We start from the raw sequence: 27,566 nt of genomic DNA, 5'->3' as shown, positions 1-27,566 counted from the left end.
AGATGTTTGTGCTCTTCTGATTAGCAGATACTGTTCATCCTAAGACAGTGGTTCTCAAACTCTTTCTCTCAGTATCTTTACGGCATTAACAATTGCTGAGAATATGTCCAAAGAGTTTTTGTTTATATTGATTACATAATAGATATTTATCTTATTAGAAAAAAAACTAATTTTGAATTTGTAGACCATCTGAAAGGATTTCAGAGACCCTCCAGGATTCACTGTACCACACTTTGAGAATCACTGTTCTAAGATAACATTGAGTTGTTCAGTGAATGAATATTAAAGGACTTTTTTTTTGGTCACTTATACAGCTATGAATTAATAGAGACTGGGAAGAGTGACCATGTTAAACACTACCTAATAGAGGTAAGTTTGTTTAAATTTTCTCATGTGCTATTCTTTGTATTATTTTTGTCAGCATTAAGTATAAAGTTAATAATGATGGTGGTGGTGGTGATAATCATATTTGATATTTGTATTGAATATTATAGTTTACATTAGGTAGGATGCCCCTCACCTAATTTATGAATGAGGAGATTGAAACTCAGGTTGCCATTTGCTCATTTATATTTCAAGTGACAGAAACAGGACTTTTGACTAGAGTCAAGGACTTTTTTATAATATCATTTGATAATATGTTAAAACAAGGAAATTTTTTAAAAAGACCTGTCAAGTACCTACTATGTGCCAGGCACTGTGCTAAATATTTTTAAAACGTTCTCTCATTTGATCTTCACCAACAACTCTTGAGAACCAGATGCTTTTATCATTCCCATTTTACAGCTGAGGAAACAGAAATTAAGTGACTTGCTGAGGAACACACAGCAAGTGTCTGAGGCTGAATTTGAATTCAGGTCTTCCTGACTCCAGACCTAATTCTTTAAGCACCACTTAGCTGTCCTTAAGTTAAAGAATTTACTTCACATGTAGTAGATATTTTAGACTTGAATTGAATTGCATTGCACAATGCCCAGATAGAAAAAACTGCAACTTATTCATAAGGAATAATGAGGGGGGAAGGAGAGCGAAGGAAAGTACTTCATATTGCATAATAGAGATGTTTCTAAAATTTGGGTATTAATTTTTGTAAGTTGAATATAGTTTCTATTGACTAGAATTTTAATTTCTCATAGATGCTTTTTTTATATGGAAAAGTTTGGGGAATGTCCTGAATGGGTCAGTATGACCTGGAAGCAAAAACAGTGTCTTCCTAGGTAGCATTAGGAGAAGCCAAGCATACAGAACATACAGAAATGATATCCCTAATACTCTGTGTCCCTGTCAAACCATAGCTGGAATATTATGTTTAATTCTATGATTTGGGGATGTATATTGACAAGCTGAGAAAACATGAACAGAGAGCTGGCCTCAAAGCCTAGCTCTGATTGGTCATGGCCTTATGATCCTGGGCAAGGCCCTGAACCCCTTTAGGGTTCTAGGAAATGCAGAGAACATGCTAACCTTCATTGGACAGAGGGCATTTCCTTCCCCGGGAGTTATATAGACCAATTAAAACACAGGTCCAATCTCTACCCTGACCCTATTGATATCCTAAAGGGAAATCAGGATTGTAAGAGGGCTTGAAACCACATTATTTGAGGATCAGTTGATGGAATAACCATAGAACACTATGTGAAAATGTAACTATTTGGGGCAGCTAGGTGGCACAGTAGATAGAGCACCAGCCCTAAAGTCAGGAGGACCTGAGTTCAAATCTGGACTCAGACACTTAACACTTCCTGGCTGTGTGACCCTGGGCAAGTCACTTAACCCCAATTGCCTCAACAAAAAGAAAAAAGAAAGAAAATGTAACTATTCAAGTATATGAAGGGCAGTCATGCAAAAAAGAGATGAGAATTGATCAAGTAGGCTCCAAGGTGCAGGATAAGAAGCCATGAGAGAAGTTAAATGGTGTAGATTTCAGCTTGAGATAAAGAAAACACTTCATAGCAATTAGAAGTATCCAAAATCCTGCAATGCCATGATTCTGAAAAGTAGGGGAGAATTGCTTCTCTCTAGAGATTTTCAAGAAAGGCCAAATGACTACATGTAAGGGCTCTTGTCTTAGAGGGAATGCTTATACTGGTGCTGGTTCTACTAAGTCACCCTACTGATCTCCAAACATTTGAGCTGCAAGTTATCTGCCTTTTACTCCCTTTGTCAAAACATTTAAAAGTTACCACAAATTTTTCTTATAAGGGCAGACAGTGTAAGAATGTAATAATGCACTTAAATTATTACATCTATAAATTAAGTTGTGAGATATGTGAGTTAGGCCCTTAACATCTCAGGGCCTGCCAGTAAACCTTTAAAGTAATGAATTACAGGCAAATTGCTCATCATGTCAGGCCACATTAGTGGAGGGAATTCCTATATTGGGAGCTCTCTATACTTGATGAAATCAAAAGTCTAGACCAACTTGTCCAGTCCTCCATACCCATTCTATCTCTCCCTCCCCCCAGTAAAAGAATAAAAAACCCCTCAAAACTACAGGTAATTTCTAAAAGGTTAGAGAAGTTTGACAAAGAAAACTTTTACAAAGGATTTTTTAAAAAAACCTTTTAGCAAAATGAAGAATGTAAATGGCCCACAGATTTCAGGAGGTCCATGAACTTGGATGAGAAAAAAAATGACCTCTTTCTTTTTAATAATCTCTAATTCAGCATTTCCTTCACTTATTTTAAAACATATTTCTGAGGAGGGAGGGGGCCATCATCTTCCCTAGATTGATTGCCAAAGGAATCTGTGACATACGAAAGGTTAAGAATCCCTGCTCCAAAGGAGCTGTTAGAATTTTCATCATTATCTTAGGCTTCCATAAAGTAGACAGCTTGTGTTAGGAAGGTATTTTTTTAAGTTGACTGGCAAAGCTGCCTCACATAATTTTATAAATAGGGGTATAAATCCATAAACAAGTAAAAATTTAGATTTGTAGATAATGTTCTAAAATTAAGCTATCTTGAATAATCAATCATCTAATTTGTGTTAAGATTTGTCACATCCATCTTCAATTTCATTATTGTGGCCATATCTATATGAGGGAATTATTTTGTTCAAGTTAACAATATGACTCCATGGTTTTCTCCCCAGGATGTCCTATATTATGCATATAAAGACCCACAAATTATTAAGCATCCATGTAACCAAAAGATGGCTCTGTATATGGGGTAAGAAACTATTATACATCAATACTTTTGGGAGGGGATTAAAATATTGAATTCAAGCAAAGAACTTAAAGAAAATAGCAAATATTATAAGTATGACAATAAACAGATGACATATGCAATATAGAGTAATACAATACAATATGGAGTAAATATTGGTGATAATGGCATTCACTTTAAATATTAGATTGTAGATGATGTCACATCTATAAAAGTGCTGCTCAGGGGTTTGAATGAGCTCAGTGGGCATTAAAATTAACCACCAGGTGATGCTGTCTTTAAATTACCAAGTCTGTGGGGTCACTTAAACATTCAAACAATCAAAAACCAAGCATCAATGTTCTTATCAGTCACTAAACCGAGTTCAAGACTGCAAATGGAAGGACTTCCTCTTGCTTTCCTACAATGGTACCTTTACCTTTAATTTTCTTTGAACTCAAAATTTTAAATCCTTTATCCTGAGTTTAATTGAAGAGAAGAAATATTGATAAAATGTTAAAATGTAAAATTTTCTGTCTATAATTTCAGTTCAATCTTCATGCTATGAAGCAGTTCATTTGCTTAAGTCGTTGCCTTTTAAGTACCTTGTATTTTTAACACATACTTTGAATGTATTAAACATGGATTGTTAAGAGCTGAGTAGACTATTAAGGGCTGTCATAACCCACTCCATCTTTGTGATGAGTCACCAGTTGTTTTGTATGGCTTCTACACATATTGCAGGATCACCTTATAATATCTGGTTTCCTTCAGTGTCTCTTTTCTACTTTTGGCTGTTCAAGGACCTTCCTACTTCTCCTTTTTTTTTTTTTTTTTTTTTTTTTAATAATAGCTTTTTATTTTTCAAAATACATGCAAAGATAGCCCTCAACATTCACTCTTATAAAAACCTTGTATTCCAAATTTTTCTTCCTATCTCTTCATCTCCCCCCTCCCTTTCTATTTCTCTTCTTTATCCCATATCACAAATGATGTATGCCTTGTTTTTCATCTCTTTAATAAGAGATTCCTTCTTTTTTTCTTTTTTTTTGCTGAGGTAATTGGAGTTAAGTAACTTGCCCAGGGTCAGCTTCTTTATTTCTTACCGTGGTATAGGTCTTCTATAAGCTTGCCTTTCTTTGTAACAAACAACCACCTCCTCTTTGTCTCACATAATGAGTGGTATACATAATACTAACTAAATTCCACTTGCTGGTAGAATCACTGTTAAGTGTAAGCGATTGTTCCGATCTGTATGCTTGTGCAAGGAGAATATGTTCAGGTTACTCATATTAGCATTATATCTTCTAAATAGTTATAGAATTGTCCAATATAGGGTTAGAGATTTTGATTAATTGTTGGTATTAAATATTAGGTAAGTTTGAGCTTTAACGCTTTCTTAATTGATGGCTGCTCTTAGGCCTACAATGTTTTGTGTGTATTTCATTATCCTCTAGGAAAGTTTGTCTACCTATCAAAAGAGTTGTCCCTCTTTTGAATAACATTTAAATTTAAATAGTGTTTGTTAGTACTTGAATTAAATTTAAAGTTGAACTTAAATTCGTTTTTTGGACAACTAGCTATCATTAAGTTCGATAGGCTTTTCACCCCTATTGTAAAATCATCTCACTGTTTTGCTACACAGACGAGTTGGTTCTGACAACTGTTCTACAATAGCTCGCTTAATTTCGGGAAAACCGGCTTTAATTCGTTTTGTCCGGTTTGACTGGCTAAATCATTATGCAAAAGGTAGAAGGTGAAGTCTTTGCTTTTTGTCGCTTACAGGATGTAATCTTTCAACGTTCCCTCACGGTACTTTCTCTATTGTGCCTAGGGGTTAGTCTGTTCTATCACCTATACTAGGGCTTAATAAATGTTTTGTAGGTGTTATAAATAGTTAAATCGGGTATTTCTAGAACTAGATCTAGCTGGAAATGGTCAGGATTAGGTGAAATCTTTTAGGTGTAAGCTAAATGTTTTAATTAAGCTACATTTTGATTGTCCAAGTGCACTTTCCAGTACACTTACCATGTTAAGACTTTTCTCCTCTTTTTGGCGTATTCTAATTAGGTATTAAAGGTTACTTTATTGAGGAGGGTGACAGGTGGTGTGTACACACCCTATTGCCTATTTCAACTAAGCTCTCTATTCTTAATTTACTACTAAATCCTCCTTTGTGTCTTTATTTCAATAGACAATCCGTTGTGTTCTAATATAGAAAATGTAGCCCATTGCTTCCCTCTTCATATGCTACACCTTGACCTAACGTTTTTATGGTTTCATGATTTTGCTCACTTTGGGACCCTATTGGGGTGAGTTGACGATGGCGGTATATAGACTGATAAGCGAGAAGGAGTGAGGTGTATCAGGGTTTATCGATTATAGAACAGGCTCCTCTAGGAGGGTCTAGGGCACCGCCAAGTCCTTTGAGTTTTAAGCAGTGGCTAGTAATTCTCTGGCGAGTAATTTTGTTATTTAATTACCTTGGTTTACGGCTAAGCATAGTGGGGGCTCTAATTAATCCCAGTTTGTGCCTTAGCTTTAGTGTCTTCAAGGAAAAGTCATGTAAGTTGGGTATTTTAATATCAACTAGGGGGTATTACAGCGCAGTTGAGCTTTAACTTTATTTGGTAGGTTGTATGCTTGAACACCCTTTACGCCATTCTTCTGTTAATTTGGGTTAATCGTATGACCGCAGTGGCTGGCATGAGATTTACCAACCCTGACTGGGAGCAAATAAATGCAATGTCCTTGTCTCTGTTTCATGTTAGTCAACTAACATTTAAAAAAAAAAATTTTAAATCACATGACATATGTGCTCACTTCACTTTAATGATACAGAAATTTGTAAAAGAAAAAAACTTTTCTTCTATTCCATCTCTGTGCCAATGAGAAAAGTTTCCATTGTATGCTTCTCCTGCTCTTTCACATCTCCTTGTCTCATACAAAGGAGTAATCGACCTGTCTACTAATAAAATAGATTGAAGGGATTCAGGATATCTAAAGTTTCCTTCCTGCAATGTCAATTTGCTCTGCTGGCCTAGTCTGTGAATCATTTTCCCAGACCATAAGGATTATCTTAGAGACAAGATGAGACATTCTACTGGATGACAGGTGAAGGTCTACTTAGGGAAAAGCTTCTTTGCCTTAGCATGTACCCAGGTGATATGAAGAGACAGCACTGCAAAAGAGAATGGGGATTTTATTATAGTGCCCAGAGTCTGACCTGGTTTTCCAGTGATGAAGCTATAAACAACATGGATTTTGTTTCTTCAAATACTCAATATGTCTATGGATCCATAATTTTACTTATGGGGGTTTTTCTTCCAGTAATGCAAATTGTCATTCGTCTTGCACAATTTTTAAATCTCTTGTCCACATTCTTCTCTTAAATTTACTCCAGAAGGACCATTTAGTATTGGGAAAAGAAGGGAGAAAAAGGGGTTCTTTGTTTTCCCTTAACATTGCAAAGATTGTAATAGAGCACAAAGGTTGTCTGTTTTCCCTAGTCTTCACTAGGAAACCAGCCCATCTTTTCTTTTCTTTTCTTTCCATATATATATATCTTATCTGATATCCTTTACTCTAATTGTCATTCATAATGACCTTGGCTTCCTTATACTTTGTCATAAATGACACTTCATCTTCTGACTCTAGGCATTTTTACTGGCTACCACTATCCCTGTTCCTGAAGTTCTCCTCTCTATCTCTACCATCTGGCTTCCCTGGTTTCCTTTAAGCTAAGATGTTAGTTTAGTTTCTGCAAGAAACCTTTCCCAGTGCTCCCTTAATTCTAGTTCTTTCATTCTGTTGATTATGTATAGTTTCTCCTGTGTGTATTTTGTCTGTACATTGATGCTTGCATATTGTCTTTCCCAATAGATTGTGAGCTCTTAGAGATCAAGACTCAATCTCTGCCTTTTGTTTTTTTGTATCCCTAGAGCTTAGCACAGAGCCCAGAACATAAAAGATGTTTAATAAATATTTGTTAACATGTTGTATTCTGCTCATGACTACTACATACTTCTCCATTATCCCTAGGTGATCCTTAGTTTCTGTGAAAACCAGCATACCAGGAGTGGGCATGGGCAATAGTGGTAGTGACAGTTTCCACTGAGGAAGCTCTTTGTTGTTTTAGCAAACTATGTCTTACAGCTACTGTGGGGCAGAGATACACCTTCAGGGCAGAAAAGAGTTGTTGTGATCAAGTGCCTAGAAGGATCTCTGAAAACAGCTGCACAAAACCCCTGAAGTTTGGGACAGTGCACCCTCCACCCTGGAAAGAAGCCCTACTTTAAACAAAGACTCAGAAGCCAAGTAACAAGCTAGGAAAATGAGTAGACAACAGAAAAAGATTCTGACCATAGAAAGTTATTATGGTGACAAGGAAAATCAAAACACACACTTAGAAGAAGATAAAGTCAAAGTTCCTTCATTCAAAATCTCCAAGAAAAATAAGAATTAAACTTAGGCCAAGGAAGGGCACAAAAGAGATTTTGAAAATCAGGAGAGATAGAGAGAAAATTAGGAAGAGAATTGAGAGTAGTACAAAAGGAAATACAAAAAATTAATGAGAATAATGCCTTAAAAAGTAAGATTGACCAAACGGGAAAGGAGGTACAAAAAGTAATTGAGGAAAATAATTCCTTGAAAATTAGAATTGAGCAAATGGAAGCTAGTTAATGATTTTATGAGAAATCGAGATACACTAAAACAAAACCAAAGAAGGAAAAAATAGGAAAAAATGTGAAATGTTTCATCGGAAAAACCAGATCAGTTGATCTGGTAAATAGATCCAGGAGAGATAATGCAAAAATTATTGGTCTACCTGAAAGCCATAATTAAAAAAAAGAACCTGGACATCATCTTTCAAGAAGTTATCAAGGAAAACTGTCCTGATATTCTAGAACCAGATGGTAAAATACAAATGGAAAGAATGTACCAGTCAATTCCTGAAAGAGGTCCTAAAATGAAAACTTCCAGGAATATTGCAGCCAAATTCTGGAACTCCCAGGTCAAGAAAAAAATATTGCAAGCATCCAGAAAGACTATGGAGCCACAAGATTTAACAGCTTCTAAATTAAAGGACTGGAGGGTTTGGAATATAATTTCCCTGAAAGCATTAGAGCTAGGATTTCAACCAAGTATCATCTACTCAGCAAAACTGTGTATAATTGTAATAGGGAAAAGGTATAATCCATTCAGCGAAATAGAAGATTTTTAAGCATTGTAGTAGGAGTAGTATAAGAAGGTAATCAAGAAAGAGATATCATTATACCCCAAAGAGATACTAAAGAAGGGAAAGGGACCTGTATGTGCCAAAATGTTTGTGGCAGCCCTGTTTGTAGTGGCTAGAAGCTGGAAAACAAATGGATACCCATCAATTGGAGAATGGTTGAGTAAATTGTGGTATATGAATGTTATGGAATATTATTGTTCTGTAAGAAACGACGAGCAGGATGAATACAGAGAGGATTGGCGAGACTTACAGGAACTGATGCTGAGTGAAATGAGCAGAACCAAGAGATCATTATATACCTCAACAATGATACCATATGAGAATGTATTCTGATGGAAGTGGATTTCTTCGACAAAGAGAAGATCTAACTAAGTTTCAATTGATCAAGGATGGACAGAAGCAGCTACACCCAAAGAAAGAACACTAGGAAATGAATGTAAACTGCTTGCATTTTTGTTTTTCTTCCCAGGTTATTTTTACCTTCTAAATCCAATTCTCCTTGAGCAACAAGAGAACTTTTCAGTTCTGCACACATATATTGTATCTAAGATCTACTGTAACCTTTTAACATGTATAGGACTGCTTGCCATCTGGAGGAAGGGGTGGAGGGAGGGAGGGGAAAAATCGGAACAGAAGTGAGTGCAAGGGATAATGTTGTAAAAAAAAATTACCCTGGCATGGATTCTATCAATAAAAAGTTATTAAAAAAAAGAAAAAAGAAAGAAAGATATCATAAGATTTTATCTTTTTATATTTCTATGTGGGAGGATGATACTTGTAACTTATTAGAACTTTATAAGATAGAGGGCACAGGTGTGAATTGAATATGGAAAGATAATGTAAAAAATAAATTAAGTGGCAAGAGAGAAATGTATTGGGAAAAAGAGAAAGGGAGAAGTGGAATGATATAAATGATGCCATGAAAGAGGCAAGAAAAAAGCAGTGACGGAGGGGAGGTGAAGAGAAAGGAATGAACCTTACTCTTATTAGAATTGGCTCAAAAAAATATAACATAAACACTTAATATCGGTATAAAAATCTATATTACCCTTCAGGAAAGTAGGAGGGAAAGGGGATATGGAAAGGAGGAGAATGATAGAAGAGAATTCTCTTCTCAGAGCAAAAAATTGGAAACACTGGGGATGCCCATTAATTGAGGCATGAGTGAATAAATTATGTTATTATTTATGATTATGGTGGAAGTTTTTATATGAGAAATAAGCAGGATGATCTCAGAAAAACCTGGAAAGTCCTCCATGAGCTCAAGCAAAGTAAAATGTACTGTCTGCAAAGTAACAATGTTCTGAAATGACCAGCTATTCTCCATGATAACAGTGAAGTAACTGATTATGTCTGAATATAAATTGAAGCACACTTTTTTTTTAAACTCTTTTTGAGGACTTTATTTTTTCTTTTTTGAGAGGGAGATCTATGTTTTTCTTTCACAATATTACTTTTAAGTTTTGTATAACTTTGCATGTGATTTCTTAATGGGGTCTGAGAGTGGGAATAAGGGAACGAATCTGGAACTCAAAAATTTTGAAATCAAATGTAAAAACTGTTTTAAATATAACTGTGATTGTAAATAAAAAGCTATAATAAAAAATATAACTGTGAAAATAAAAATATTAAATTAATTAAAGAAAAAAAGAAAACCTGACCCGAGACATTTGGGCAAGTCACTTAATCTTGATTGTCTCAAAAAAAAAAAAAAATGTTAAATAAGTTCCTAATTTACCTTAGATATATTATCTTTATCAGATAAGCTTGATGAAAGATTTTTTCTTAGTTGGATCCCTTTTAATTTTAACTACATTAGATTTATTTGTACAAAGCATTTGGATTTTATATAATCAAAATTGTCCACTTTATCTTTTGTGATCCTCTCAATTACTTGTTTAGCCGTTAACTTTTCCCTTATTCATAAATCTGAAGGGTAAATTCTTCCTTGTACCTCTTAATTTGTTTATGATGTGAGCTTTTATACTTTGGACATGTATCCTTTTAGAGTTTATTTTGGCATGTAGGATGAGATGTTGGTCTCTACCTAATTTCTTCCAGATTTCAGTTTAATTTTCCCTCAATTTTTCTCAATAGTGACCTGTTGTATTTGTTTGCTTCTATATGTTGTTCTCCTAATCTGTCCTGTTAATTGACCTCTCTTTTTAACCAATACCAAATACTCTTCTTTGTCTGTCTTTTAGGCAGTTGAGGTTAAGTGACTTGCTCAGGGTCACACAGCTAATATATGCCTGAAACTAGATTTTACCATATTGAATTATTATTTTTAACATTCTTTTGAGTTCCTGATTTTCTCCTTCTTGAGAAAATAAGATGGAGGGAAGACAGAGCTTGTAATCATATTTGTGAATGTGAATGGAATGAAATCTCCCATAAAATGGAAGCAAATAGCAGAGTGGTTTAAAAAAAAGAATTCTATAATATGTTGTTTATCAGAAACACATTTGACACAGAGACACACACATAGTAAAGAGAAAAGGCTGCAACAGAATTTATTATGCTTTAGCTGAAATAAAAAAAAAAGCAGCTGTAGCAATTCTGATCTCAAAGCAAAAATAAAAATAGCTCAATTAAGAGATAAGGAAAGAAAGTACATCTTGATAAAGGGTACCACAAACAATGGAAGTATTAACAATACTAAATGTATATGCAACAACTGATAGAGTACCCAGATAACTAGAGAAGATATTAAGCCAGTTATAGGAAGAAATAGACAGTAAAATTATACTAGTAGGGGACCTCAAGCTTCCCCTCTCAGAATCAGACAAATGTAACCCACAAAATAGACAAGGCCCATCATTATTTGGTATAGCACAATAGTACTACATCATGATCATATACTAAATCTTGTTCAACCATTACCCAGTTGATGAGGATGATCTCAATTTCCAGTTCTTTGTCACCACAAAAAAAGCTACCATAAATATTTTTGTACATATAGGTCTTTTTCCTTTTTCTTTGCTCTCTTTGGGATATAGATCTAGTAAAGCTATTACTAAGTCAGAAGGTATGCACAACTTTATAGCCCTTTAAGCATAATTCTAAATTGTTCTTCATGATTTAATGACTAATTCATAATCCAACATTAATTCATTAATGTACCTATATTTCCTTTGAGCATCTAGGTGACAAAGTGGATAGAGTAGAAAGATAATTTTCTCAAGTTAGAAAAACTCATCATCTTGCCGAGTTCAAACTTGGCCTCAGACATTTACTAGCTGTGTGACCCTGAGGAAGTCATTTCACCCTGTTTGTCTCAGTTTCTTCATATGTAAAATGAGCTGGAGAGGAAATGGCAAATTACAATATCTTTATCAAGAAGACCCTAAATGAGTCAAACACAGGTAAAATATCTGAACAACAACAACAAGGTTTTCCTTCATCCCCTCCAGCATTTGTCATTTCTGATAGGTATGAGGATTTTTTTTTTTTGTATTTTTATATGTATTTTTATAATCAATCATGATATAGAGAATTTTTCATATGACTATAATTTGCTTCTTCTTCTGAAAACTACCTGTTTGTGTCCTTTTATCCTTTTATCAGTTGATGAATGACTCATATTTTTGTAAATTTGACTCAGTTCTACCCTCAAGATATATTTGAGAAATGAGGATCCTGTCAGAGAAATGTGTTGTTAAAAAAAAAAAAAAAATTACTTCTGAAATGAATTTAGACTCCAAGAGACAGAGGTTCTGTAATTAATAATTAATTAATTAGACTAACTGGTATCCAATAAATTGTTGGTCACTAGTTTCTTTCAGAAACCAGAGATGCCTAAGGAGCCCCTGAAATGTTTTACATTTCTTCTGAAAGACACTTCCTTGATAATGAACCTTCCTTGATAATCAATCCTGATTGATGAGGAGGTGAGCAAAAGGTCTTTGACTCTTCCTATTTGGGATGTGGCTTGATTATAAGATTCAGTGGCCTCAAGGCATCTGGGCAAAAGAAGACATCTTCATCTAGACATATCTAGCTAATTTTTTCCTTCATGATCTGGGAGGGAACTAGGATAGTTCCTAGTGAACTCTAATGGAGAGAAAGTAGGATAGGGAGTTCCTCCTCCAGCCATGCAGAAATAAGGAAAAGGGAGATCAGAAATTAATAATTAGTTATTAATATAGTACCATTAATTTTTCTCATCTCATTGTCTATGGTACCTTTTAGCGTAATTTAGTTTCCCTGATTATTTCTTGTAGTTAGGTTTGTTGTTGTTTTTACTTTGTCTGAGGTCATGATTGCTGCCCTTTTTTACTTTTTACTTTTTTATTTCTACTGAAGTATATTAGATTCTGCTCCAGCTTTTTATTTTGGTTCTGTGTAGGTCTTTCTGTTTCAAGTATGTCTTTTGTAAACAACATATTGTTAGATTCTGGTCTCTAATCCATTCGCTTATCTGCTATTGTTTTATAGGTAAGCTCTGTGTATTTCTCTTTATCTCATTTTCTTGACCTTTTGTTCCTCCATATAATTTACATTACTATTTTTTAAGTTCTCTAAAATGTTCTTTAAATATTTTGATTGGTTCAGAACCAAATAAATCAATATTTTTTTTTATTATGTTAGCACAACTTATCCATGAACAATTAGTGCTTCCCAGTGATTTAGATCCATTTTTATTTCTGCAAAGTGTTTTATAGTTGGAGTCACATATTTCCTGGGTAAATTTTGATACATTACTGAATATTTTCTAGCTTCTGCAGCTACTTTGAATGTACTTTCTGTATTTAGTTCTTCTATTTATGTGTATTTAAATTAATACCCTTCAAATATGCTGTTATCAATTATTTCAGTTAAATTTTACTTGATTCTCTAGAAAATCTTTTGTACATAATCATCTGCAAAAAAGTGATAATTTTGTTTCCTCTTTGCCTTTGTTGATTCCCTCTATTTCTTTTTCTAGTCTTATCATGATAACATTTCTAATACTATGTCAAAAGGAGTGAAATGGGTATGCTTGATTTACCCCTGATTTTATTGGAAAGGCTTGTTACTTTTCTCTATTACATTATAATGTTTGCTCTTGGATTTAGTGGATATTACTTAATAAACTAAGGAAAAGTTCATTTATTAATTTTCCTAATTAATTGAAAAAGCCTTTGAATTTTCTGAAAACTCTTTTTAGAATCTATATTATATGATCATATGATTTTTATTTTAGAAATTATTAACATGTGTTTGGTTGCATTTTATTTTTTTCTTTCTAATTTGATATTTCTTGTGCAGCAAGATAATTGTAAAAATATGTATGCATATATTGGATTTAACATATATTTTACCATGTTTAACATATATTGGATTACTTGCCATCTAGGGGACGAGGTAAGGGTAAGGGGGTGGAATATTGGAACACAAGGTTTTGCAAGACATGTTTTGAAAATTTTAAAAATTTAATAAAAATGAAATTATTAACATGATTAAATAATCTTTTCTTGACCTTTTTTGCCTGGTCAATTTTTGAAATTATAATTCATTGTTTTCTGTCTGGCCTATTCTAACTTTAAAAGTATTTAAAGTACTTTAAAATATTCGAGGCATTTTAAGTTCTTGGGTGAATAACTTTCTTTTATCTAGCCTCAGGTATTAGTTTTTCTTAACCATTTTTTCCTTCCTTTTTCCTTATATCTTGTTTCATTTCTTCCAGATACTACTGAAATTCCTATGACCAGAACTTTTTTTTTTAACCTCAGAGGCTTTACTGAGTTTTTTTTTTTTTTTGGAGTTTCTATATTCTTCAGGGTTTACCCCTCCTGGGTATATTTCAAACTAAGGAATTTCTTAATAGCTTTGAAATTTTTCTTGATCTGCAGTCTAATTTGTCTTAGTATCTTAGATGGGAGGAGGTCTGTACTTAGTCTCCATAATTGAATGGAATGGGTAGGGCCTGCCTCGACCTGAGTATAGTGGTCGGATTAGTCCATCCCTTCAAGAAACTCAAGGGCAGCTCTACTGTTAGGCTCTTTTAGGGGTCTTTCTTCCTTTCTTTTGGGCTCATAAATTACTCCTGTGCTCTTGCCACAAACTAAGGGACTTTTCAGGCTGGATTTTGCTTAGAGCCTTTCTCCAGTGGTTGGATTCAGGCTTCAATGCTAAGGGATTCCTCTCTCTCTCAGGCTGGAATTCTATAGCTACAGATTTTGTGGGACCACTGAGCTCAGTTTGCAATGCTGAACCTGACTGGAATATTATCTTGTCCATCCTCTTTTCTCCATGTATCCTACCTTATCTGTCTCAGGGATTCTGTAGGCCTCTGAAAACTATTTGTGAGTTCTAGGTTGGGTGGAGGGGAAATATACCAGTAAATCATTTTTAATGATATATTTCTAAATCCTGCTGGAGTGATTTTGGGGAATCTGGGATTTTTTTTATGTCTTAGCACACCACTGTCTTCTCCACAGTCCCCTTGTAAACACATGCAAGCAGTTCAAAAGGCTTATGTTTTAATAAAAGGAAAAGAAAAAATATTCCTTCAAAATCTTGCTATTTTCAAAGATTATAGATGGAGTAAATAAAGATAAACCATGACCTGGATGTGGTTCTATTCAGTTCTATACATTTTATTTTATTTGGGGGGAGGCAATCAGAGTTAAATGACTTGGCTAGAGTCACACAACTAGTAAGTGTCTTGAGGGCAGATTTGAACTCAGTTCCTGATTCCACAACCAGTATTTTATCCACTGTGTCACCTAACTGCCTTTGTTCTATTTGTTTTAAAAGAAGAAAGAAAAGGGAGGGGAAAATATACTATGCAAGAAATTAAGAAGAAGAGACAACTAATGATATCTCACCATTGTTATGTTTCAGAATAATAATATACAAACATGAGAATATCTCATGAAATTTATTTTTATTGGAACCAGGCAAAATAATAATGAACACATAAACACAATCAGAGTTTGGTATGTATTCATTTTATACATATACATACACACACACACACATATATATATATGAATAATACATTCAATTCAAAAGAGAAATAGGCTAGGACTGGGAGAGAGAAGAAAAGCAGTCTAAAAGGAAGGGTATGTTGAAGAGGGAAGGATCAGAAGCAAAACTTCAACTGTGAGAAGATAATTATAAAATGATAGCAAGAAATTAAGAAGTAGTAATCTGGATTTGGACTAGGCAGAGGAATTTAATCAATCCCTCTTAATTACAAATCAATCCCTCTAATTATAAATTACTAATGTTGATCCCTTTTCCTTTATTTTTATTTGCCAAGAAAGATGTAGGGGTGAAGAAAAGGATAATTTTGATAATATATAATGAAGCAAATAAAAAAGAAGAAAACCAATCATAAGTATACATAAATGGGATGAACTCACCTATAAAAGAAAAGTATAGTAGAATGGATTTAAAAAATAGGATTCAGTAATAAGTGCACACGTGAAACATAAAGATATATACAGAGTCTAGATGAAAGACTGGAGCAGAGTTTATATGTCAGATGAATGAAAAGCAGGAATTGGTAATCATGATCTTGAACAGGGCAATAGTAAAAATAAAAATGATTAAAAGAGACAAGCAGGAATCTCTATTATACTTAGCAGTATTATAGATAATAAAATATTAAGTGATAAATATGTGTATGTATACACATGTAACAAATAGGATAGGATCTAGATATTGAAAGGAAAAGCTAATTGAGCTAAAGGGAGAAATAGACCACAAAACTATAACATTAAAGAACTTTGTGTTATTTTCAGATATATATATATATATATATATATATATATATATATAAAACAATAAAATTCAGGATCTAAACAGAATTCTAGAAATATGATAGATTACTGAATAGGAACAAAAGGGCCTAAAACTCATGAACAAATGCAGAAAAGCAGAAATATTAGAAAAATTTTACTGTCAACAGTAGAGTACATACTCCACTATCCACAATGTAATAAAAATTAGGTTTAATAAAGGGCCTTTGAAGAAAAGATTGAAACTTAGATACTAAATAATATAATTCTAAATAATGTATTGATCAGATAATAAATCACAGAAACAAAAAATTTTTATAAAAAAAATGACAATGGGACATCAATCAAAATTTTTAAAATGTGACCAAAGCCATCCTTTGGGGGAAATATATAATTCTAAACATTTTCATCAAGAAAAGAAAGAAAAAATGCATTATAAATATAATTTAAAACACCTGGAAAGTCAACAAATCAAAAAAACTTAAAAAAAAAACCAAATATAAATTTATTTGGTGAAAAATAGAATAAACAAATTTTTAAAATGAAAAAGATGAACAGGAGAAGAGTTAATTTTTAAAAATTGTTAAGAGATATCATGATCCAATAGCGGAGCACTAGCATTGTAATCCTGGGTTTAAATATTGCCTCTGGCCTAAATTCCTTGTATGACTTCAGATAAGTCATTTAACCTTCCCAAACTTCAGTTTCCATCAGTAAAATAAGGATGCCACACTAGATGAGCAATAAAAGTACTTTGTAGCTCTTAAGAGTATAAACATTTATTAAATATCTGTTACATGTTGGAAAGAATCAGCATCTGACTTATGAATGCAGAAGCAATGAACATGAAGTTCTTGGTTTGAAGTTCCAGGCCAGAGGGGAGAACCTGAGGCCAGAGGAACAATCTTTCACCCCCACTCCAGGATAAGAGGTGATTACACTAAAAAGCTCTTATTTTTCTAAGGTAATTCTAATAGACTTTGGACAGAAAATACCATTTGCATCCAGAAAAAGAACTATGGAAACTGAATGTAAATCAACACATGCTTTGTTCACTTTTTTCTGTCTTATTTTTCTCTCCTTTTGTTCTGATTTTTCTCTCCCAGCATGATTTATAAAATAATGTGTATTATAAATAAATATGCCTGTAAAAAAATGAAAAGGCAAAGAAGAATCCAACCACAAAAACTTACTATGGGAATATCTTCTTCAGAGGAGGATAGTGAAGTTAAAAAAAAAAAAAAAAAAAAAGCTTTTCCTACTCCAAAATTAAATGGTCACCTGTTCAAAAAATTCATAGAAGAACTCAAAAAAAGACTTTAAATATCAAATGAAAAAGAATAAGAAAAGCTTCTAAAAATATCCAAGAAAAACAAGATTTTGAAAAGAAAATCAACCAACTAGAAAAGGAGATGCAGAGCCTTGAGGAAGAAAATGACTCCTTGAATGCTAGAATTGATCAAGGGGAAGCCAGTGAAATTATGGAGATCAAAAAATAATAAAACAAAATGTAAAGAATGAAAAAATAGGAAAAAAAATGTGAGATCTCATAGGAAAAACAACAGATCTGGAGAACAGGTCACAAAGAGAAAACAGAATAATTGAACTACTGAAAGCTACAATTAAAAAAAAAAAAAACTTGGTACAAAACAAGAATTATTGTGAAGCATTAGTAGGAAAAAAAAAAAAAAACACCAATGACCTCCTGAAAAATACTCTTAAGAGGTATATATACAGGAACATCATTACCAAATTACAAAAATTACAAAATCCCCAGATCAAGAAGAAAATTTGATGAGCATCGAAAAACAATTCAAATACAGCAGCATCACAATTAGCATCCTACAGGACCTAGCAGTGGCAACATTAAAAGACCACAGATCTTAGAACACTATATATCAAATAGCAAAAGAACTAGGCTGGCAGCTGAAAACATATCCAGCAAAGTAAGCATAATCCTGAATGAAAAAAAATATTCAATGAATTGTCAGATTTTGTTTTTGGCAAGAAAATTTAGGCAAATATCAAAGACTAATTTCAAGAAACTCAATAAGGACAAACTGTTTTGTATGTAGAAATGTAAACCATATGTCTAAAATCACCATTAGTAATTGATTACTTCAAAAGAAAAATTGAGATAGAGTTGAGTATGATGTGATTCTAAAAAGCAAAACTTTGTAGGAAAAGGTAAAAAAAAAAAAAAAAAAAAAAAAAAAAAAAAAAAGAGTGTTATATGAATGAGGTGTGAGGGCAAGAAGTGACACTGAGGAATTAGATGGAGGAGGAGGGCTAGTAATTCTGGAGTCCTGTTCACATAGGGAATGAATTAAATATATGTATGAAAATGGAGAGAAAGTTGGCAACAAAAGATAAGAGGAGAGATGGGGAATAGGTTAAATAGTAAAGCAAGGTAGCAGTTAGAAGGCAGAGGAAATTCCTTAGGGATAAAAAATAAGAGATACACACAAATAAAACAATTAGAACTTGTTAGGAAAAAAACAGGGCTAGTAATCATTGTTTTCAAAGTTAAAAGCTAAAATAGTTTTAATTTTTAAAATGAGGAAAACTGTCAGTATTAATAGTTTTATTATTATATTAATATAAATAATTAATAAAATAGTATTGATAATATGATAATATTATTAAAATAAAATACCTAAAAAATGGAATATTGCTGTGATGTAGGAAATGATGAGTTGGTGGTTTTAGAAAAATATGAAAGACATGAACTTATGAAGGATGATGTGTTATGCACCTTCAGAGAAACAGAGGACAAACAAGTGTAGTATGGCCTTACAAAGTTGTATATGAATGTTCATGTGTGTATATATGTGCATTATAGATATTTATGTACATATATGTATGTGTATATATATATACATATATCTGTATTTAATTGTATCTTCTTTGGGAAGATAAGAGAAAAGAAAGGGGGGGAAAGAATAAAGTACAAAATACACAGCAGAGAACAAAAGAAAACTACAAGGAAGCAAAGTACAGATACAATGCTGAACAAAAAGTGTAAAATTTACAAATACATATATAGGTAAATATATATCTATAATCATGCACATATGTCCATATATATATATCTGTATAAAACCATACCATGCTTTGTTTGTCCTCTCTTTCTCTGAAGGTGGATAACATCTTCATAACTCTATTTGCTATTTGAAGATCAAATTTTCTGTTTAGTTTTGATCTTTTCATCAGAAATGATTGAAAGTCCTCTACTTCATTGAAGTACCATCTTCTCCCCTAAAAGATTGTGCTCAGTCTTTCTGAGCAGTTGTTTTTGGTTGTAATTCAGGATTCTTTGCCCTCCAAGATGTAATATTTCAGACCTTCTGATTGTTTATTGTAGAAGTTGTTAAATCCTGGGTAATCTGATAGTTACTCTTTGATACTTGGCAGCTTATAGTATTTTCTTCTTGACCTTATAGTTTTGGAATTTTGCTACAGTATTTTTTTGGGGAATCTGTTTTAGGAGGTGATCAATGGATTCTTTTTTTTATTTCTTTCTTTTTTTTTTTTTTAACATACATACACCCATTCACACAGATATATCCCACATACACACATGTCTTTCCTATCGGCTGATTCATTAAATTCTGTCCCATAACTTGGCTTACTATTTCTTGATCTTTCCCTACCCAGGGATCCCTCCCTTATCTACTTCTTTCACCATTTGCTTCCTCTTCTATTCATCCCTCCCCCCTTATTTCTTTATATATTTTGGAGGGTGCTATATTCTATGGTATATATGTAGTGTTGCCTATTGAACCCATTCCTGATGTAAGTTTTCAGAAATATCTGCCCTTCTCCCTGCCTCTGTCTTCTCTTCCTCTGTACCTCATTTGTAATGCTTGATTACTATTTTTACCTTGACTCTGCCAATCTTTATTTTGAGCTTATCCTATTGTTGATGTAAATATTAAACATAAAGTATACATTCTCCATGTAGGAAAAACAGATAATTTGTCCATGTTTAAATTGTTTCTCCATGATGAGTTCCTTAAAATTGCTCTTTGATATTGGCTCCTATAAGTTAAATTTCTGTCGAGTTCAGGTTTAGTTGATAGAAAGTACTGAAAATATGCAAGTTTGTTAAATGTCCATTTTTTCTCATTGAAAATTATAATTTTGCTAGATATAGTATTTTTAGCCACAGACTTAGTTCTTTTGCTTGTCTGTAGAGATGATTCCAAGACCTGAAGCCTTTAATTGTAGCTGCTGCTAAGTTTTATACAATTCTAATTGTAGCTTCAGCATATTTGAATTGTTTTTTTCTTGTTTCTTAAAAATTTTCTCTTTGATGTGAAGGTTTCAAAATTTGACAATGATATTTCTATGTATATTCCACAAAGAATCTCTTTGAGGTAGTGATTGGTGTTTTTTTTTTTTTCCCCCTCATCTTATATCACCCCAGGACAATTTTCTAGGATTATTTCCTGCATTATTATGTCAAGATTCTCTTTTTAGTAACAACTTTCTGGCAGTCCAATTATTCTTATAGTTTTCTCTTCTTGGTTTGTTCTCCAGATATGTTGTTTTTCTTATGAGATATTTCACATTCTGCTCTATTTTCTCCTCCTTTATAATCTGTTTTGTTATTTCTAGGTCTCTCATACCTTCACTCTCTTCCCCTTGCCTGATTCTAATTTTCAAAGATTTTCATCTTTGAGACTCTGTACCTCCTTTTCTAAATGATTAACTTTTTTTCATAATCATTTGTTTTTCTTGGATGTTTTTAATTTTTTTCTTTAGTTTTCCCTCAATGTCTCTCATTTGATTTTTGAATTCTTTTTTGAGTTCTATAAATTTTGTACCTTCTTTTTCACTTGGCAAATTTTGCTTTTTAAGAATTTTTTTTTTCTTTAGTGAATTTTTGTGCCTCCTTTTCCCATTGGTCAATTTTGCTTTTCAAAGTCATTCTCTTCAGTGAAGGTTTTTTATCTCTTTCAGTTTGGCCAATTCCCATTTTCAAAGCATTCTTTTCCTCATTGGATTTTTTGATACCTCTGTTTTACCATTTGGGCCAATCTATTTTTTTAAAGTAATTTTTTTTTCAGTTTTTTTTGGTGTTTCCTTTACCAAGTTGTTGACTCTTTTTTCCCTATGATTTTCTTGGATCACTCTCATTTCTCTTACCAGTTTTTTCTCTACCTATCTTAATTGATTTTTAAAATCTTTTTTTTTTTTTTTTTTTTTTTTTTTAGCTCTTCCATGGCCTGAGAATAATTCATATTTTTCTTGGACATGGAAGTTTTGAGTAGGCTTTGGCTGGAAGAGTTTTGATTTTGTTGTCTTCTAAATGCATGTTTTGGTCTTTTTTTGGCACCATAGTAACTTTCTATGGTCAGAATTTTCTTCTGTTGCGTTCTTATTTTCCAACTTCCAGTGTCGAGGATGCACTGGCTCAAACTTCAGGGGTTTGTGCAGCTGTTTTCAGAGATACTTATAGGGAGCTATACATTTTCAATTCTTTCAAGGTAGTGTGATTTAAGGAGAGGTGTGTTTACTACTCTCCTGACCAGTGCTCTGGTCTGTGTGTAAGACCCAGGTCTTAGGGTGGGCAAAGCAACAGAGTCTTGCCCCCAGTGTCAGCTAACAGACAGTTGTAAATCTCCTGTCCAGCTATTTGACCCCCCTTCCTGTCTGTAATCTGAGTGTTCTGGAAGCAGTTGCTGCTGATCATGAATCAATGGCTCCCAGGGACTGCTCCTGATTTACTATGGCTCTACTCTCAGCCAGGTGCAAAAGACCTTTCCTGCTGACCTTTTAAGGTGTCTTTGGCTAAAAAATTATTTCACCCCTTTCTTTTTAAAAAAAATTGTCTCAACCTAAATACAAAAGAAAAAAAGAAAAAACATTGTCAGGTGTACAGCAGAACATGAGAGGATTCAGAATAACAATAAATTTCGATTTCAAGATACAGCTTGTTGTAATCAGAATTGTTCATTTTTTCTTTGCTTCATTATAGGTTTTCTTTTGTTCTCTATTGTGCACTTTTTAACTTTATTCTTTTTTTATCTTTCCTCCTCCCCAAGTAAGCTGCAGTAAAGCACAGATATATTTATGTGTGTGTATGTAAACACATATATACATACATACACATACATTCACACACATATACACAAACATAAATATATGCATACACATACATATACATACACATAAATGCCTATAACCATACACACAGATATACATTCATACAAATCTGCATAAGGTTATATACACTTATTTGTCCTAGAGGTGGATAACATCGGCTTTCTTAGGGCACCCTTCATATTTTTCCAACTCCACCAACTTATTATTTCTCATGCTACAGAAATATTTCAACCTAGTTGTTTTGAGTAGTCTAAAACAATCTGAATATGGCTGACATGCAATTTTTCTCTTTTGATTGAATCTATTTTAACTTTCGTTTTGTCTGAAATCAATGATTACTACTCTTAGGTTTTTTCCTAATAAATTCTATGTGTGATCATTGTTATATTGTTTGTGTATACTTCTTGTTTCCTATCCCTGCTAACTCTTCTACTGTGCCTTTACCTATCCCTCCATTTTTATCTTATTGCCATTCATCTATACACCTGTTTTCTTATGCAATATCTCACATTCTCTTTATTTTGTTATTCTTTGTATTTTGTTTCATTATTTCTTGGTCTCTTATTATTATTTTGCTGGCTGCTTCTCCTTTCCCAATTCTAATTTTTAGAGTCATTTTCTTCCCTTTTCTTGTTTGGTTGCCTTTTCATAATCTTGTTTTTCTTTGATTTTTCTTTTCAGTTTTTCCTCAGTCTCTCTCATTTGATTTTGTAAAGTCTTATTTGAGTTCATCTAAGAATTCTTTTTGGGCAGATAACCATTTAATGTTACTCCTTGGGGTTGGAGAGATTTTTTTAAACCGCAGTACCCTCTGAAGATGAACCCTAGTCTTCTCGGTTCTCATAGTAACTTTCTAGGGTTAGGGTCTTTTCTCTTTTGCCTGTTCTTTTTTTTTTTCTTTTTAATAGCTTGTTAGTATAGTTAGCTCTAGGGGTGAGATTCAGGTCCCCTTTCAGTCCTCCCCCACCAGTAAATGCTCCCAGCCAGCAGCATCCTGCTGCACTGCTTCTGTGGTCCCTGTGTTGAGATTGGGAAAGGGAACCCCAAAATATTGAGGTCATAGACCGATGTCACAAGGTATCTCAAAAGAATTTGCAGGCTTGAACCCACTTCCTAGTCAAGGGGCAAAGTTTATTGTAATTGTAATGCCTTTACAAACAATCTAAATTCCAAGAGAATTTAGCCAAGAAACAGAAGCAGGTCAATACACTTATCTAGTTCTTCATAGATATGCTCATTTTATGGCCCAGAGGTAGGACCAACGAGTGGTCTTTGGAATTTTGTTCTCACTGACCAACAGATTATGTGTCTGATAATCAGCAATAAATTGAGGAGTAATCTATTCACTATTGTCTCAGGAGTTTCATCTGTGGGACTATCCTGAGGCCAGAAGACTTCAGAATCAGGCAGACTGGGCCAGACTCCAAAGCCAAAGGACTTAGAATTACTGATTTATTGTTAGAATGGAAGTCCCCTAAGGTCATTGCTGTCCCCCCTAGAAGCTATATTACATCACCTGGACAAGTGCTGCTTCCCTCTGGGTAGCACTTCTCTGCAGGGATTCCCTTAGTCTCCCCATGCTATCTGGGAGGTAAAGTGTTGATGACTTGGCCAAGGCTACCTCTCAAGTCAGCTGGCTCTTTGTGGTTTCAGTGCAAGTAGACTGGAGGTGTTCACACTTCACTGAGGCCAAACCTCAGTCCTGCTTTCTTGCTGATGATCCCAGGGGAATCATTGTTCTGCCCTTGTAATGCTGGAGAAACTGAGGCAGGAGACAGATTAGAGAGTTTCCAATATTTTATTAATTGGAGAGTATAATTGACTGGACAGGACTCTTGTCTCAAATTATCCAGTCAGATAGAGATAAAGATATACTGGGACCAAGGAAACCATGTTGGTCCCAGGGCTGGGGGAGACTGTCATCTCAAAGAATCCAGCAATCAATAGGAGCTGCTCAATACCTTAAATACCCCCTAGAAACAAAGAACCAAGAAGTGTGAGAAAACTTCTGTTAGGTTGAGGGAGACCATAAATCCTAAAAGCCCAGAGACAGGATGTCCGAATACCCAGAGATAAAGATGTCAGTGAGGTCTTGAGGGATATTGTAAATTCTTGAGGACAGGAGGTCTACTCTTCTTGTTTATCTTGCTAGCAATTTATAACCTTAGGGTAAATAGTTCCCAATCTTAATGGACCAGAGTGGGTTTTTACAGCTTAGGGGATTTGACAGAACAGTTAAGGAAACTGAGACAAAGGAAACTAGTTCAGGGAAACGGAGTCAGAACAGTTAAAGAGAACTGTGGCAAAACACCCTAACTCCTGTTTTTTACCACCCTGTCTGTATTTGCCCTGAGGCTTATCTTGTTGATGAATTAATTTGGAAAGCTTGGAATCCTCTGACCTGCTCTGCCAGCATCCCAGAGCCCTCCCCTACTTCCCATCCACAGTTTTGTAGATCCTAAGATAGAATTTGTTTTAAAGGAGGTATATAAAGGTATCACGAGGATTGGAGCGGGGGAGAGGGAGGAAGAACTCGGGCAAGTATCTGCCTTTTCTCTGCCATCTTAATTACTTCTGCTTCTCATATTTTTAAATATAATGCCTGCCCCCTATGAGCTCCTTCACCCAGTTCACCCAGTCACTTGCCCTATTGAGTCCCCAGAGGGGATACTTTTTACTATTCTAGAATTTTATGGGCAATCACTGTTATTTAGTATAATTTGAACTCTGGACATCCTAGACTATGGAAACAGCTATAGTTACTCTATCTTTGGCACATATTTCTGTTTTGTATAGATTGGGGATCAAAGAAAATATCTAGGCCACCATCTTAATGCTCCAGTGACCCAGACATCTGCATTGATTTTTATGAGGGATATTAGTCTTTAATTTTCTTTAATTTTTCATTCTCTGCTTTAAATATCTGGACCATATTTACATCATAGAATTTTCTGGGATCTCTTCTATTTTTTCAAATAGTTTTTGTAATACTGAAATTATTTATTCTTTGAATGTTTGATAGAATTCCAAAGACATCAAGTCAATAACAAGCATTTATTAAATGCCTCTTATGTGTTAAGTAGTCAGGATACAAAGAAAGACAGTAATTGTCCCTAACATCAAAGAGCTCACAATATAACTAGAGGAACATTATGTAAACTACTATGTATATGCAAGAATAAATTGGCTATAATCTTAAGAGCAAAAGCATTAACATTAGGAAGTACTAGGAAAAAATTCTTAGGGATAATGCAAGAAACTGAAGATATAAATAAATTTTTTTTTAATTTTAAAATTTTGAAATCTGAGACTTGAAAGGAGTCAGGGAAACTAGGAGGAGAGATGATAAACTTGAAGGACAGCCAGTGAAAATTCATCAATAGAGGATCTAAAATGGGTCCATGTCCTGTGATCCTTTCATAAGATATAAACTTATTTGAGTTGAAAATTCATTTTGATGGTCAAAGGATATGAACAGACAATTCTCAGATGAAGAAATTGAAACTATTTCTAGCCATATGAAAAGATGCTCCAAGTCATTATTAATCAGAGAAATGCAAATTAAGACAACTCTGAGATACCACTACACACCTGTCAGATTGGTTAGAATGACAAGGAAAGATAATGCGGAATGTTGGAAGGGATGTGGGAAAACAGGGACACTAATACATTGTTGGTGGAACTGTGAATACATCCAACCATTCTGGAGAGCAATTTGGAACTATGCTCAAAAAGTTATCAAACTGTGCATACCCTTTGATCCAACAGTGTTACTACTGGGCTTATATCCCAAAGAGATCATAAAGAAGGGAAAGGGACCTGTATATGCATGAATGTTTGTGGCAGCCCTCTTTGTAATGGCTAGAAACTGGAAACTGAATGGATGTCCATCAGTTGGAGAATGGCTGAATAAATTGTGGTATATGAATATTATGGATTATTGTTCTGTAAGAAATGATTAGCAGGATGATTTCAGAAAGGCCTGGAGAGACTTACACAAACTGATGCTGAATGAAACAAGCAGGGCCAAGAGATCATTATATACTTCAACAACAATACTTTATGATGACCAATTCTGATGGACTTGGCCATCCTCAGCAGTAAGATCAACCAAATCATGTCCAATGGAGCAGTAATGAACTGAACCAGCTATGCCCAGCGAAAGAATTCTGGGAGATGACTAAAATCCATTACATTGAATTCCCAATCCCTATAATTTTGCCCACCTGCATTTTTGATTTCCTTCACAGGCTAATTGTACAATATTTCAGAGTCTGATTCTTTTTGTACAGCAAAATAACGGTTTGGTCATGTATACTTATTGTGTATCTAATTTATATTTTAATGTATTTAACATCTACTGGTCATCCTGCCATCTGGGGAAGGGGGTGAGGGGAAAGAGGGGAAAAATTGGAACAAGAGGTTTGGCAATTGTCAATGCTGTAAAGTTGCCCATACATATAACCTGTAAATAAAAGGCTATTAAATAAATAAATAATAAATAAATATTTATAAAACCCCTAAAAGAAAATTCATTTTGGCTTACTAAAGTTAAGCATGCCTCTGGGGGCTTTAAATAGTTGGATAGTAAAAAAAAAAAAAAATTAAGATTCAGGAGTATTTTGTGGAGGCAGACCTCTTCAGCCATATCAGAGGACAATAAAGAGATTTTATTTCTCCCACCCCATTGGCCAAGTTATAAGAGCTATGAGACTAGTAGGAGATGGCTCATCCAGATGTGACCTGGTGGAGAGAAGTGATGGCTATGGGCTGAAGAACTCACATAACAGAGACTTATACCAGAGGGAAAGAATGAAGATTTTCAGGAGCCAAACTTGTAGTTACAGCCAGACATATATTCTACATCTGAGTCCAAATACGATGGTATTAAAAATTTTAGCCTTGGAGACTATATGTATTTGTGGAAAAGTGTAATCCAGATTTGTGAGGTGACCTAAATAAAAACTGTGATACTGGGAAATGAATGTAAACTGTTTGCATTTTTGTTTTTCTTCCCAGGTTATTTTTACCTTCTGAATCCAATTCTTCCTGTGCAATGAGAGAACTGTTCAGTTCTGCACATATATATTGTATCTAGGATATACCGTTACATATTTAACATGTATAGGACTGCTTGCCATCCGGAAGGGGGGGGAGAAAGGGAGGGGAAAAGTCTAAACAGAAGTGAGTGCAAGGGATAATGTTGTAAAAAATTACCCAGGCATGGGTTCTGTCAATAAAAAGTTATAATTATGAAAAAAAAAAAACTGTGATAAAGAAAAAGTTCTGAACATAATCATTTTATTAGTATGGCTAGCCAATACCAACAAAATGGATCCA

General features: G+C 34.0%; 1 protein-coding gene across 2 annotated transcripts in view; it reads left to right on the top strand.

Annotated features, from left to right (window-relative positions):
- CATSPERD (cation channel sperm associated auxiliary subunit delta) overlaps positions 1 to 27,566 on the top strand; it is a 110,358-nt gene that overhangs the window by 7,527 nt on the left and 75,265 nt on the right. For both annotated transcript variants that reach the window (XM_031947786.1, XM_031947785.1), the window contains exons 2-3: positions 315 to 369; positions 3,094 to 3,170. In XM_031947786.1, the coding sequence (XP_031803646.1) occupies positions 315 to 369; positions 3,094 to 3,170 (132 nt within the window). The remainder of the gene's footprint in view (positions 1 to 314; positions 370 to 3,093; positions 3,171 to 27,566) is intronic.

The sequence above is a fragment of the Sarcophilus harrisii genome, chromosome 1 (assembly GCF_902635505.1).
Source record: "Sarcophilus harrisii chromosome 1, mSarHar1.11, whole genome shotgun sequence".
Taxonomy (NCBI): domain Eukaryota; kingdom Metazoa; phylum Chordata; class Mammalia; order Dasyuromorphia; family Dasyuridae; genus Sarcophilus; species Sarcophilus harrisii.
This window is presented reverse-complemented; position numbering and strand designations above follow the sequence as displayed.